This window comes from Dysidea avara, chromosome 11 (assembly GCF_963678975.1).
Source record: "Dysidea avara chromosome 11, odDysAvar1.4, whole genome shotgun sequence".
NCBI lineage: Eukaryota > Metazoa > Porifera > Demospongiae > Dictyoceratida > Dysideidae > Dysidea > Dysidea avara.
Genome location: NC_089282.1, coordinates 10,439,800 through 10,456,020, shown reverse-complemented (window position 1 = coordinate 10,456,020; position 16,221 = coordinate 10,439,800). Strand labels below are relative to the sequence as shown.

Genomic DNA, 16,221 nt, shown 5'->3' with positions numbered 1-16,221 from the left:
TCACACATTTCTTTGGTTGTGTAAATGCGGTGACGAGAAGTTGGCTAATAGTACTGCTGTTGAATTATTAGCTGGTGCGTACCTGCCATTGTCACCTGTCGCAAACAATATTTCTCCCAGTACCCACAGACACGCTGTGTTCTTGTTCAGTACACAACGCAACACAATAAACAATGTAAAAGGAATGTCCACGCCTTCGAACCGGCCTTCAAACAAGCAAGAGAAAGCCAAACAGCCACTCAACAAATTTCCCAATGTTTGGCGCACCGTAACTAGGATAGGAAAATAATTTAACTGGCGTTTCCAATCCAGTAGGAACGCATACATTATCTATGGTGAAATACAGATACTAAATCATTTCTAGCGCCCAGATTCGGCGCTAGCCAATTAGTGCATGCCAATGACGTTCATACAGAAATCGCCTTGGCAACACAATGCTTTTGTTCGAATTGAAGTGCAATCATCTGACGTAACAAGCATTACGTGCGCTGTCTAATTGAATTCCTTTTGAAATGATTAGGTATTTGTATTTCTCCAGACCCTTACTTTTTGCGAAGGGGCGGGCGGCGCCAGACTAAGTACAGTATAGCTGTGCTGTAATGCCCCACGTGCCCGAACACAAAATTATAAAGAAACCGCGCTTCAGTGTAGTGCGCTTAAGTTGGTGACTGAAGCCCTTTTCGAGTTTCTCCTCACATGTCGTTGATAAGCGAGGGTAAGTGTGCTACTTTCTCCTCGCAGTCTCGCGCCCGACCGTTATACCTCGTAGGTGGTGCTCATCGATTAGAGAGGATGAGCGCCCCTCCCCTTGGAAAAAGGTCTGGGAACGAGACCGCTTTGGTTTATTGGTAATATATAATACTTTTTTTTGTCACTGCAGCTGGTCGTGGGAGTAATGGCACAGTTGGACCGGTGCCTGACACTGATCATAACACCAAGATGTTAAAGTTTGTTTGTGTGTGTGTGTGTGTGTGTACTGATACTTATGCACTTGTCAATTTCATTCCCCACCCCCCCCCACCCCCGGGCATCCCCAGGTGGGGATTTGACATTGCTTCTTGTCCCCACCCCTGGGGCAATTGACAGTTGTCCAATTCACTAACCAATTTTCGGTAGTTACATTTCTAAACAATAAAATCACACTTGCTATAATTTTACTAGCTACAGGGCAGGTTTATTACTAGTCGCATGCATGAAATGATTATGCGCTTAGTCATCCTTGAGGTATTGTCAAATCCCCTACTATGGGGGTGGGGACATAGTGGGGATTTGACAGCCGATTTTGCCCCAGTAGTGGGGAATTTGACACCACGATTTGTCAAATCCCCTGTATTTCCCCACCCTCCCCGGGGGTGGGGCATGAAATTGACAAGTGCATTAACAGCGACCGTGAATAACTGGTACTTCCCAGGTGTCAGGTAGTAGTCAGCATACTTGTTTTAGGATAGTGTGTGATGATGTCACCTCAACTTTGTCGTGTCTGGCACACGATATAGCAGATAGGAGGGATAGCGATCACACGGATACAACACAGCACGTTACACACTACTCACAATAGCATACAGTATCCACACTACTGTATATGCATGTGTATAACCTAAGGCCTAAAATGTAATACAACAAAGAAATACAACGAAATAATGTTAGTACTACTACTGACGATGATCAGTCCATGACATCCTCCGGGCCCTACAACATTTTACTCCATTCAGAAACCCTTTCTCTGGCTTTAACTGCAGCTGATCTCGGAGGACGTGGGGATGACGGTGGTCTGGGTGTTTGTAAAGTATCTGAAACACAATCATCATCATTATCTATAGTCACTTCTTGAGATTTCTCTTCTGACACAATTGTTCCTGCGTTGACTTCTAATGGGTAGAGTTTGCTGATGGGTCTATTAGTAATGCCATTGGTTGTTCGAATGGTAGCTGATCTTACGAAGCCATCGTTTCCACACTGCAACTCTTGTACTACTGCCAGACACCATTTTAATCTGGGAACGTCATCATGAATTATCCTACCCTTATTCTTTCCTTATCAGTTCCAATGTTGGTGGTATGGGTTTCTCGTAAAGATGTTAGATATTCCCTTTTCCACCAGCTCCAGAAGTACTGTATAATAAGTACTTGTGTCTTAGCTTTCTTGCTTAAGGTGTGGTGCAACTTAAGACCAGTTTCTTGGAAGTTCTCATCAATTATTTCTTCTTCTGTCAAGGGATGTGGAACAGTGTTGATGATTTTACCATATAGAAGATGTGATGAAGTCAGAGGTTCCAGTTCATCGAGGCCTCTGCTAATATATGTTAATGGTCTGTTGTTAAGGTGCGTCTCGATCTCTACAATCAGAGTCTGTAAGCTGGTTAGTGTGATGAATGCACATCCAAGTGTCTTCTTTATGGCATTCTTTGTCAAGCCGACAAGACGTTCCCAGTAGCCTCCATACCAGGGGGCTCGACATGGTATGAATTTCCATTCTATGCCTTGATTACCTAGACTTTCTTGTACAACAGTGGATTCAAACAGTGCCTTGAGATCATCAGCAGCTGACATAAAGGTTGATGCACTATCAGACACTACTACTCGTGGCAAGGATTTCCTGCTTTAGAATCAACGAAAAGCTTGCAGGAAGGTTTTCTCTGATAGGTCTGTCACCACTTCCAAATGAACAGCCCTAGTACTGGCACATGTGAATAAGTATATATATGCCTTATTCTCTCCTTCTGGTGTTCGAATGTATAATGCTTCAGTGAAGTCTATGCCAGTCACTGTGAATTGTTTCATCTTCTGTACGCGGTATTTGGGAAGTGGCAGTGGATTAGGTGCCTTGTAATGGTTTCCACATAGCTTGTTGCACACAACACATTTCCTTAGTATGCTCTTCACACATTGCCTGGCTGCAGGTATCCAGTACCTCTGTCGGATATATGTTACAGTGCCACTTGTTCCAGTGTGGAAGTGTTTCTCATGGGCATCACTGACAATGAGTTCAGTAAGCTTGTGTTTCCTTGGTAGCAAGTAAGGGAACTTTGTTGAATGCGAAACTGGTGCGTTGTGTATCCTCCCCCCACAGCAGATAAGAGAGTCCTTGTTTAAAAAGAGGCGTAGTTGACGAATTAATGGAAGTCGAGTTGTTGTTTTTGATTTTAAGATCTGTATATTCTTTAGCAAATACTTCTTGCTGAGCAGTCTTGATCCACAACCTTTGTGCGTTGTAAAGTTCTATGGCGATTAGTGGACCAGTCGTTTTCTGAGATGGGTTTTTCGCATTGTTTATGAAACGTAACACATAAGCTGTTACTCTGTGAAGCTTCGTCCGGTTGCTGTACCTGTTTATATCAATGATAACGTGTATTCCAGTTGATGTGATAGCTGAACTGTTAGTAACTGCAGGGGTGCTCCTCAGATGTTGTGATGTGAAGTACAGATGATGGTGACCATGTAGGCCAATTGCACATTGATGTCAACCAGGATGGGCCTTGGGCCCATAAATGTGATAATTGTGACTGAGTTGATGTGATTCCCCTTGTCAAGAGATCTGCTGCATTATCTTCTGTGGGGCAGTAACCCCATTGTGTGCAGGGGAACAGTGTGTTAATCTCTTGAACTCGGTTGGCAACAAAGGGCTTCAGTTGTTTGTTACTAAATATCCAATGGAGAACTATTTGACTGTCACTCCACAGTCTGACTTGTGCTTTCTTCACATTGTCTAAGGTTGTGATGAGAAACTTTGCAAGATGAGCAGCTATTACAGCAGCTTTCAACTCTAGTCTAGGTAAGGTGATGTCACGAGATTTAGCCATTATCAGATCAACAGTGGTGGTGTTTTGGAGATAGGCCACTGCTCCGTAGGCTTTTGTGCTTGCATCAGCAAATACATGGAGAAATAATGGGGAATCGGAAGACAGGGTAGTGTACCTACGTGTTAGTATGATATTAGCGGCTTCTTCCATGTCGGTTGCTATCTCCTTCCACCTGCTTTGTAAGTCATCGTCTAGTTGTGCATCCCACTGTACCTTCCCTTTCCATAGTTCTTGCATAAGTAGTTAGCCTCGTATAGAGACAGGTGAGAGCCATCCAAGTGGGTCGAATTGCTTGGATGCTGATTGTAATATGCTGCATTTGGTTATGGGAGCATCATCAGGTATGATCTGTTTCTTCACAAGGGTGACTGTGTCAGTGTGGGTGTTCCACTTGAGGCCTAGGATGTTGACTGTTGTCTCAGAATCAAGTATGTGGTCAGCAAGGGCCTTCTCCTGTAGTTTATGACTGTTTGTTGCCCATGATTGCAAATTGAAATTGGCTTTCTTCATAATGGCTCTTGCAGTTATGTAATAGTGGATAATCTCTTCTTCTGTTTCACACCCTGAAATGATATAATTATGTTTCATGTCATCTGAAACTGTAGATCTTTACAAGTTGAGGTGGTAGTCTAAAGTGGCACTTAGCATGAATGGAGAGCTAGTAGAACCGAACAGTACCACCTTAAATCTATAAGTGGTGAATGTACTCTCCGGGTCCTTGGGGTTTGATAACCATAAAAATCTCTGGTAAAGTCACGGTCTTGTTCATTTAGGTTCACATGAAGGAAGGCCTTCTCAATATCTGTGGATAATGCGTAATGGTGTAGACGAAAACGTACGAGTATGCCGCAAAGATCATTTAAGGGTGGATCACCAACCATTAGGCAATCATTCAAGCTAACATCATGTTTTGACTGATGGCAACTGCAATTATATACGATCCTCACTGGGGTAGTGAGCGAGTTTTTGTGAACTGGATGGTGTGGTATGTAGTGTGTTCTTTTGTTCTTTTGTTCTCCACATCTGATGGGTCAACCTTTTCAATGAAGCCACGTTGCTCCTGCTCAACTATGATTGTTTTGTAGAGTGTGAGTAATTCTGGTTGATGTCCCAACCTTCTTGCTAGTGTTCGTGTTTGGCATTTACAGACCATCAAATTATTTGGCAATGTGGGGTGGTCTTGTTTCCAGGGGAAACCAACTATGTAAGAGCCATTGCTGTTTCATGATATGTGATTGTGTTACAAAGTTCCATGAACGATTCAGAAGCTTGGACCGAGTTCTGTTGGGAGGCTAAAGGACTGGTAGACAAACCTGATCTGGTAGATGTTGCGTATGGACATTCAGGGAACTCTTGTGAGATGTAAGCGTATAGTACTCCAGCAATGGTTGACTGAGGCTGTTGCAGTAATGGCCCCGATAGAAGGTAGCCCAACTTGGACTGCATAGCAGTGGGTCCGTTGCCCCTGACAATATGATTCCCATCAATTTCCCAATAGTGGTCCACTCCTATTAAAATAAATGTCAAATCTGCCAGATGTGTTTACTGGATGAGCCAGTTTCAGCCCACTTAAGTACGGAAGGGTACGAACATCTGGATTGGCAATAGTCTGAAGTGGGGTAGCAATAGTGGGAACTACTAGGGCTGAAATATTTACATCACCTAAATCGGTCTCAAGCACAACATGAATAACCCCAGCGTGTTGTTTACTGGTGTCCCCACCAAATGATGAGATAAGGATGTTTTCCCTGGTATGTGGAATTGATCCTAGTTGGTTTGATAAAGCCTGGGTGATAAAGGACCGTTGAGCCCCTTCATCAAATAAAAAATATTAGCCTGAATTCTGGTACACCCAACTCATACTGATGCTACAGCTGTTTTCAAAAGACACATGGGGCTGCAATTAAAATTGTCAACACTATTTGTTGCAGTGGTTAGACCAGAAACAGGTAGAGTAGGGACAAAATTTGCTGCTGTTGGCTGCAGTGAGCTTTGCGAGGATGATGGTTGATTTTCTTGTGGGTTTGAATTAACATGACCTGAACTGGAAGTTCCACTATCTACTTCGCAAAGGCTGGTGTGGTGTTTTCTATAGCATTTTTTACACCGGTTTCTTGAATTACAATGTGAAGCCTTGTGTTGGCCTAAACAATTAAAGCATAGTCTTTCCTTTTTTACGACATCCATTCGTGCCCTTACATCAGTCACCACACCACAACTAACTGGCACGTGATAGCCCTTACAGTACACACATACTGGTTTAGCACTCACCACTTTCTTGTCTACTAAGGCTATAATTTAGATAAAAAGATAATCTAGATACCTAAATCACCTATTGTAAACTAGATAATGATTTTCGTTATCGAGATAATAGTAAATCTCCGTAATCTAGTATGTATCAACCACAGTCAGATGAAAAACCTAACAAATTAAATGACAAAATTTCTGACTTGACCAGGACCTTATGTCAACAAATATGTAAAACTGCGTTTATAATATTAAATTATTATCAAGATAATATCGTTATTGAGATAAAATGGTTGTCACTTATCGAGATATAGGTTTTACTATTATCGCACAGCCCTACTGATTGTCCCTTTCTGATACCGGCGTGAAATGAACTTGTAACAGTTGAATGTTTATGGTCACCTGAGCTGTCTGATCCAGACTAATATTTCCTTGTTGATAGCACCCCGAAGTTCATCTATGGTCCATTCTTCAGAGGTGTGATTTCTAGTGAGATTTCGTTTGATAACTGGGGGTAGTTTGTTATAAACAACAGGGACAAGGAAGTCTCCAAATGAATCCTTGGATTTTCCCAAGGATTCCAACCCCCGTATGTGACTCAATTTCATCATGAAATCTCCAAAGACAGTGGGCAGTATCATTGGGGGCTTCCAACTCCAACAGCCTTGGTAATGTGCACTGACAATTCGTTCTTTTCTGGACTTGAGTAATGAAATGGACTGCTCATAACTTGCATTGGTCAGAGTAAACTCACTCACAGTTCGGGCAGCATCACCCTCCAGTTGTGCTCTCAGGTAGTTAAATTTTTCCACACCTTGTGTTTGTATGAACAGCCGCTTCAAAAGAGTCCCAGAAGGATTGCCACTTGATTGGATCTCCGGAGAACTTGGGAAGATTGAGTTTAAGGAGACAACTTGCATAACTTGGCTGAACAACACTCCTAGTATTGGACTCACTGCTGGTTTTATTCACTTCCAAATAGCATTTTAGACGTGTGGTTTTCTCAATGAAAGTGTCCATAATTTCCTCAGCTTCGAAAACGTCTTGCTCCAACTCTTCAGAGGATTCAATTTCAGTTGCGATCTTCGAGTCCAAACTTCCGATTGATTCTTCCTTCCGTTGTAATTGTTCCATGTAAGATAAAGCAAGGGTAGTGGTTTCTTCGTTCTTCTTAGTAAGGTCTAGTTCTTCGATTTTCCCGTAAATGCACGTTAGATGGGAACGAAATACTTTTCCTGAAGCTTTCAGCTTGGTTCACTGCAATTGGCTCACTGCAAATCCCTCCGTCATCTTGGTTCACTGCAAGTAAAGACAGCAAATACGTGTTACTCAAATGATGAGCTTGCCTGTTAGGGTACCGTTAAATCAGTGCCACGGTACAACAGCGTTTGCAACTGGGGTTCAGTAAGTATGAGCGCGAGTGAACTAATCCTGGTCACAGCACCAATGTCGTGTCTGGCACACAATATAGCAGGTTCAAGTCTGCGGAAGGTAGGAGGGATAGCGATCGCACGGATACAACACAGCACACTACACACTCAGAGTTGGGGTAGTTACTTCAGAAAAGTAACTAGTTACTAGTTACAAGTTACTTTATCCCATGTAACTTAGTTACAGTTACAGTTATTTTTCAACAGGTAACTAAGTACTCTAGTTACTAGTTACTTGCGTACTATAAATCATGACTTGTTTTTAGCTTTTGTAACATGAATTTTGCTCAGAATTGTATCATTAAGGGATGCAATACATATGTGCACTTAAAATAACAATTCTGTTGCTCTTTCAGGTCAGTTTTAATTAATGCTACGTCTGTTACTCAAGCTGAATCATTCAGAACAGTACACAGAATCTGTCTACTTAATGTGGCTGTAGCATATATGGCACAAAAATTGAAGTGCTCTTGCCTTTAAAGCATAATTAGTTATAGTTACAATATAACTATTGTAACTAGTTACTATTGTAACTTAGTTATTTTTCAGACAATTACTCCTAGTTACAAAGCAAGTAACTAGTTATATTACTAGTTACTTTAAAAGTAATCAGTTACATAACTTAGTTACAAAAGTAACTAGTTACCCCCAACTCTGACACTACTCATTATGAACTAAAACAATAGCATACGGTATCCACACTACCACATACGCATGCGTATAACCTAAGGCCTGAAATGTAATACAACAAAGAAATACAACGAAATAATGTTAGTACTACTACTGATGACGATCAGTCCATGATGAACTTGTCAATAAGGCCAACAATTGTAAATTCCTTGTTTCCTGTCCTAGTCAGACAAATGATACCACGCCGGTGGCTATTATTCATTATATTGTTAAAATCTATTATTTAATATCAAGGATACTAAAGGGAGCCCATTAACTCCAAATTGCTTATTTCTCTCTGATTCAGGTCAAGGTTAGCTGTGATTTGAAAGGTTTTACAAGATGCAAATCTCTAGAAGGTTAGATTTGTAGTGTTGCAGCAGTGTTTCCTGAGCAGCCAGAAAGGCATTTACGTATAGAGCTTCTGAGTTTGCCATGCTTGTGGTGACACATGCAGCCTGACTCTGTACAGTATGAATTTTCCGAATGTTTCACACATTAATAACAGATTGAGAATGGGACTCATGTTGATTAATATGCACATCTCAAGTTTACCAATGGCTACTGGAAGAGATTCACTGCTAGTATTAGGCCAGATTGCATGCACTAAATAACATCAGAAACTCATATCAGAGTCCACCTATCCAATAATACACCATGACACTCCCAATGACACAATCACACAGCTGAACCGCCTGCCAGTATTAATATTTAGGTGACGTGACTATCAAATGCAATAATAAATTTGCATGCGGCTCTAAAATTACGATGCGGGCGGGTGACAGGAAACAAGGAATCTACAATTGATAGCCTAATGTTCACCTGTGTGGATTTGCACATCTGTGCACATAGAACTGAGGGGTATGTAATGACCTGGACTCAATTGTTTCTGAAATATGAAACATGATCTGAGAATTGAAAGACAACAGTTGACTATAATCGAAGTTTCCAGAATTTTATGGAAACCAAAGATTTGCAGAATTACCAGTTTTGGAATTACTGAATTTTACAGAGAAAGATACAATAAACTTATCTTTCAAAAGTTGAATTATATAAACCATCTCTGAAAATTTGTAGACTATTTTGGCAGATGATTTTGGCTTGCTACCTATCCTTCATCAGCAATTTAATGTGTGGAGAATGGATTCATGGATTAGTTCTAATTGAGATGAAAAAGCCTAAATATCTTGAGGGAAATGTTTTTGAAGTTGAGCACAATGAAAATAATTTTTTTGTAGATTTGCAAACAATCTTAAATGTATTATGTGGAGGTCTAAATATTTCAGGGACAAAATTTTCACTGTTAGCCCCTAAAACCTCAAAATCAGCAAAAGAGGGGTGTTACTAATTGCTGGACATAATTTTTGTTTTTTATACATGGGTTTCAAGTCACACTAGCTAAATGCCTTCAGGGAACCTTCAGCCCACTAAATCCCGGATCCAAACAGTTCCAAAGGATTTCATTACTGTTCTGCAGTACTTATGTACACTCCTTATCCTTATGTATAGTAATGCTGCAGGGCCATGACAGCAATGGTTAACTAGCAATAGAAAGTGGCAAATGAGGTGACAAGTCTGCAATGCCATTCTAATAAATCCAGTCTCAAATATAGTAGGCTATCTAACAAATGCAAGTAGCTATGTCAGGCAGAAAGAACTCTTTAATTGTGCGACAGTTTTGTGTATTAGAAAGGCAGGACGGACTGTGTAGCTTGCATATCTGTGGTAAAAGTTCATTGTTCAAGGGTATCATTGGCAAGTTGATTGTCATTGGTTAGCTATTGCTATCATGGCCCTGCAGCACTACTATATACAAGGGTGAGTAGTAGTAGTGAAATCCTTAAAAGACAGTTTTTACTCATTCCACTACTTTTTTTGGCATTTAGTAGTGGGCTGAAGGTTCCCTGAAGGCATTTAGTTAGTGAGACGTAATAATCCCTATATTATGTGTAAAAACCAGTCCATTAGGCTATGCAGTAAATACAGAATTCTGGGAAACAGGGATGAATAATGTAAAATGCTTGAAAAGGTCACCATGTCAATATACAGGGTGAGATTTTAAGCACAATACTTCTTTTGCAGGATCTGTCTGCTAATGCTTAAAACACTCTAATAGAGCAGTCACCTGCATTGAAATTTATTTATTTTTTATTATTAATGCTTTACAGTGACCAGCACTGAAGGTCTGACAACAATTTGTGCTGCAGCCTTAGAATTACCTAACCTAGTTACAAGGACTCAGACTTAAACAATAACTTATAGCAAATAAGGTGTTACAGAAAAGGGGCCAAAGTAAGGAAAAAAATCCCTCCAGCCCCAGGATTCGAACTGCAGGTCACCCAATGTCTAGTTGGGGCCACACTCAGTCTTCCTCCAGGAGGGATGGATTTTCTTCCTTAAACCTAAAATATTTATTATTAATGCTTTACAGTGACCAGCACTGAAGATCTGACAACAACTTGTGCTGCAGCCTTAGAATTACCTAAGAGGTCATCCATTATTTTCAGCCTTTACGCAAGAGTACAAAGAGTACGCTTGGGGGGGGGGGGGGGTTAAATCACACGTACGCTTATAAAATGATGAATAATCATTGTGTATATACTGTACATAGTATCAACATTTATACAGTATGCTTTGTGAAGGACGGAGGGGGTTAGAAAAAAGAATACTCTTTGTACGCTTGCATAAAGACCGAAAATTATGGATGGTCCCTAACCTAGTTACAAGGACTCAGACTTAAACAGTAACTTATAGCAAATAAGTGTTACAGAAAAGGGGCCAAAGTAAGGAAAAAAATCCCTCCAACCCCAGGATTCAAACTGCAGGTCACCCAATGTCTAGTCGGGGCCACACTCAGTCTTCCTCCAGGAGGGATGGATTTTCTTCCTTAAACCTAAAGTATTTATTATTAATGCTTTACAGTGACCAGCACTGAAGATCTGACAACAACTTATGCTGCAGCCTTAGAATTACCTAACCTAGTTATTAGGACTCAGACTTAAACAATAACTTATAGAAATGCTCCAATAGAGCAGTCAAGAATGTTTTGTTAAGGAGTTTTGCATTGAAAGCCTATAAATTGATGGACTATAGCTATAGACTGACTAAGTCATCAATACAGCCATTCCTTAGGAACCGTGAGCTTTTTAAAAGAGTCAACTAGCACTTTCAGTTAATTAGAATACCATTAAACCATGTTTGTTGAATGTTTAACATCCTTATGGTTTCAAGGGAGTAGCTAACTTTCAGTATAGTATTAATGGCTAGTTCTAAGCTATGATAGTCCATCAGATTTATTTAGGCTTTCATGGTAAAACATTTTGACGGCTCTATTAGAGTATTTTCATTGCAGCTGACTGCTCTATTAAAAGTGTTTTGATCGTTTTAGCAAAATAATCCAACAATGCTGCAAGGAAGAATTGTGCTGTAAAATCCAACCTGTCTATGGTGATTATGACTTTTATCATTCCCATTTCTGCTTTTGTTCCTGTCCCATTTCTGTTTTCCTAGAATTCTACTTATCTGATATACCAGAGGGGGAAGTTACTACAGTACAGAGCATTTATGGTCACTCCCCTGGGCTGTACAAATCACCTAGCAACCAAGTGGTAGTTATTAATAGTAGAATCTAAGGAAAAGGGAACGGGACAGGAACAGAAAGTAGGAATGCAAAAAACCAAGGAAATTGCTGATAAAGATAATTAATTATGTCAATAAACAGGTTAAATTTTGCAGCACAATGTTTCTTTGCAGCCTTGTTGAATTCTTCTACTAAAGCAATCAAAGCACTCTAATAGATCAGCCACCTGCATTATACACCAATCAAGAATGTTTGTTAACTATCCCACCAGGGACCTGCATTGAAAGCCTGTGAGCATAGGTTGGGTATATAGACCCCAACATCATTATTTAGACTCTATTTACAGTAGGCTGTTTTGGGTGGGTAATAAATCTCATATACTCCACCTTGTTTTCTAGTATACTCCATGCCTTCAGGCACAATATAGCATATGCTCAAAACTAGGTTTATCCAATCAGTATGCATTTTTCACATGCAGTGATGTAACGAGGACACTTATTTTGTCACATGAGCATGCATAATTGCCATGGCGTTAGTATTATTGCAAGAAAACCAGCTGCTTTTGCCGAGCATACAACAGAAACAGCCGTGGATGAGTTAAGTAATCTGAGTGTGACGTGAAATAGAGTCTATATATAACTATGCCAAAACTGAAAGTTAGCTACTTCTTTGAAATCATAAATATTTTAAAAGAAACAATTAAACATGAAGAGGTTTACAAAGTAGTCTAATTAACTGATAGTCCTGTATGGTGGGAAGTTGTAACTGCAACCTCAGGATATAACTTACATGATGGGGTATGTGGTAGTTGCAGTATGTGCCAAACTGAGGTGGCTCCAGTAAGGAGACTAACTACTATAAAACAGTCATGGGAACTCCTCTTCGAGCCATTTCAGCTTGACAAGCATACTGCTGCATACCCCCATCATATAACTTCTTCTCTGTTGTCTGTTTTGTGATAGAGTTTTTGGTTTTGTATTATGTGTTCAGTTGTTCTTGCTTGTATATTATGTATTTAGCTAATTTTTGTACTGTATATTTTTAGTGTTACTTTATGTTGTCACTCCTGCAAGGAAGAATGGCACTAGCCGATAGTGTAGTGTGGAGTTAAAAAATAAAATTGATCAAATCAAATAGAAGGTGCAATTTCCAAAACCTATACAGTTAAATCTTTTAAAATGTTTGTGGTTTCAAAAAAGTAGCTAACTTTCAGTGTTGATGACTTAGCTAGTCAGCTTCACAGACTTTCAATGCAAGTCTCTGGTGGGATATTTAATAAAACATTCTTGACTGCTCTATCAGAGTATTTTATTGTGGATGATTACTCTATTAGAGGGTTTTGATTGATTGTGTTTTAGTCGAAAGATCTAACAATGCTACAAAGAAGCATTGTGCACCATCCTGTTCCTGCTTTCTGTTCCCAATTCTACTTACCCCAAACTTCGTTATTGTCAACAGGCTACAACCCACATGACTAATGTAGGCTATCTGGAAAACAGAGGTACCCAGATAATAGAGGTCTGGATAAGAGAGATTCCACTATAGTATGATTATAGCTTATTGCAGTGTACAGGGATTTTTCTAGAAAATAAATCCGAGTTTTTCAGAAATTGAGGGGGGCAGAACTTAAATTAGGCTAAATTAGTTTTATTGTAGCTAGCTAGCCATCGACTAAATTTTATGATTTCAAATCAATTTATCATTGTTTCATCATTGGGCTGGTTGAGGCAGAGTTCAGGGGGGGGGGGGGGGGGGGGACAAAATGCCCCCCCCTAGAAAAATCCCTGAGTGTATATATAGTGTGTTCCATATCAACTGATGCCATACCATGGACATTTTCACTGAATCTGTATTGTGATGTCATCATATAGGGGGACTCCCCACAGGTATACTAGTAGGGATGTGCTACGGATGGTACCCAATCCAAAGGTCTCATTTAAGGAACAATCTTCTGACAGTGCTGGAGAAACTATAGAAACAGAGGCTCAAAGACAGCTAAGAATATTGCTAAGCAAACAGCTCCAGCCTTCTGTGGATATCAGTACAATGTAGGTAGAGCAGTGTTTCACACTGCAACATTATTACTCATGTTGTTAGTGACAAGAAGATATTCACTGAAGCATCCACACACTGTGCAATGGGGGGACAAGTTACTGGAGCTTACTCTCTGGAGCAATACAATATGATAACTAGTAAGCACAGCCATTTGGAGGAGCTAAGAGAGTTGGGTCTAACAGAGGATGAAATTGTGTCAGTGTGTTTGGTAGTAATGTTTTAATACACTGATCATCATAGATTTTCTTTTAACTTTTAGTTTGAAATTAACAGAAGATGGAGAATCTATAGAAGACTATGGCGTGGTATGTTTACTTAGAATGTATAGTATAATTAACTGTCATTTTTTCCATGCTCTGACTAACTGTTTTAATGGTTTAACTGTAACTTGGTGTGTATATATTTATAGTTACTTCTTGTACTGATTCTACAATCTGCATATCTTCCTGCAGCCTGCATCGAAGAAAGGAAAATATGGAGCAGATCCCATAGCTCACAAGCAGCGTATGGATCACATCAATGAAGTGTGTAGACAAACAGTTAACCTAATATATAGAACATGCACATTTATTTTATGTGTACCACAGAAAATCAGACAAAGAAAGGAGTCAAGACAACAGCCAGTCCAATACTCTGGTGTGAAGAAGATGAATAGACATGAACTGGAAATTGAGAGGAGCTTGTTACGGCATGCACAGAGATCTGATGATCTTAGCTATCTAGTGGTACCAGGTAATGAAAGTTCTCTAATGGGCACACTTTGTGACATGGTCTTTTTAGGCGGTTCAAGGGAAGATTTAGCCTACCCTAAATCGTATGTACACTTGTAAACAATAGCTCACCTCACTGCTAATGGTATAGGATAATGGAAGAAATTAACATGAGTGACAGTAGTGAAGAGGATATACTACCAGAAGAACATAGTCTCAGTACCAAGATGGCTGCTACCACGTCTAAGGGACAAACACAAGTCACATGTAATGTAGAACCACTCCCATTACAACTGATTAGGAGAAATAAACTAAGTGCTGAAGAGATACGGGCAATACCACGGTTTGCTAACTACACACCAGGAGACCCCAGTAGTACGTTGTATCTGAAAAACCTTCACCACAAAGTGACTGAAGAGGATCTGATGGCAGTATTTGGCCATTATCAGACTCAAAGTGATGGAAAACTAACGTTTAGACTACTAACTGGCAGAATGAAAGGTCAAGCTTTTGTGAAGTTTCCCAGTAAGAAAAATATTCTCTATACTGGAACCTTTTTTGATGGACTCAATAGAAACTTTAGTCACCAAGAAAGTTGGCAAACAACTGCTGTTTTTTAAACTAAAACCGCTAATAGCTATATCCATTTTAAGAGGTTTCAGTGCACACCTTAGTGGTATATGATGTAATTGTGCTCTCTTTGCAGCAGTACAACTGGCAACCGAAGCCTTGCAACTGATACATGGCTATGTGATGAGAGAGAGACCAGTTATCATCAGCTATGGACACAAAGGAAAGACCTGATCTCCCATATGCAATGTTACATGCAATACATACACAATGGCTAGAAAACCTTTTTTATTAATGTTAAAAACCTCTGTAACAATGAGAGTAGTTATTTATAAACAATGCACCTAGTACTTTATTTTGCAAGCATTAAATTATATCGTTTTGCTTTAATGCAAAAGTTTTCTGGTAGTGTGAGTATACCTTTTCTATAGATGCATAGACTGCTACTATATTATCATCATCCAGGCTTTTACATATGCTGATCAGATTACTTTTACCTTGAAGCTTAGCAAGCTTTGCACTTATCACTGGTTAGCTGAAAAATCTGTATAGTATCATTCATGCATTTAACTACTGTACCTAAAATCTGTGGATTAATGCTTTTGTATAATATTATATTAGTATCCTTGCTAAAACAGCCAAGTTGTCCTTGCTAAAGTAGCCAAGCTTTGGAGAAAGGAGCAACTTTTAAAGATTTTAGTAGTTGTGAGACCAAAGATGGTGGACAAGAAATGGCTGCAATGATGTAATTATGTTTGTACAGCACAGTAGTACTGTATATTATGGATCATGGAGGTTTGCTTTGGCCCGGTACAGTGGCGAGTCATGATAACTGCTCAAATCGTATGGCCTTTGCACTGACGATGCTTCCGTTCTCATTGAGCCAGTCTTCATACACCTGCATTACCTTTTGACAGATGTGTCGCCCCAGCCAAACTCTCCACCTGACACTGTCTTCAACTCAAATCAATCACACAGAGGTCTTCTGGCCAAAAAACACTTCTAGATATGTACATGGAGTAGAGATTCTGGGGAGATTGTATCCCCAAAGAGCCATAAGTAGTTTTAATTCTCAAGGGTTCCTAGACTTTAAATACCAAGAATTTGAAATTATGAATATGTAATCTAGAAATGTTTATATACAGCCTGTGAATACAGGGA

General features: G+C 39.8%; 1 protein-coding gene across 3 annotated transcripts; it reads left to right on the top strand.

Moving 5' to 3' along the window:
• Positions 1 to 558: 558 nt before the first annotated feature.
• LOC136237998 (RNA-binding protein 41-like) lies at positions 559 to 15,468 on the top strand. Of its 3 annotated transcripts, XM_066028307.1 has the most exons (11): positions 630 to 715; positions 770 to 818; positions 881 to 947; positions 13,597 to 13,773; positions 13,823 to 13,975; positions 14,040 to 14,085; positions 14,233 to 14,304; positions 14,368 to 14,512; positions 14,561 to 14,594; positions 14,642 to 15,015; positions 15,197 to 15,468. In XM_066028307.1, exons 3-11 carry the CDS (start codon positions 940 to 942, stop codon positions 15,292 to 15,294), a joined length of 1,107 nt encoding a protein of 368 aa, XP_065884379.1. In that variant the 5' UTR covers positions 630 to 715; positions 770 to 818; positions 881 to 939; the 3' UTR covers positions 15,295 to 15,468. The 3 variants fall into 3 exon arrangements, with proteins under 3 accessions (XP_065884377.1, XP_065884379.1, XP_065884378.1); XM_066028305.1 differs by lacking the exon at positions 770 to 818 and having other exon boundaries at positions 559 to 715; XM_066028306.1 differs by having other exon boundaries at positions 676 to 818.
• The last annotated feature ends 753 nt before the right edge of the window (positions 15,469 to 16,221 follow it).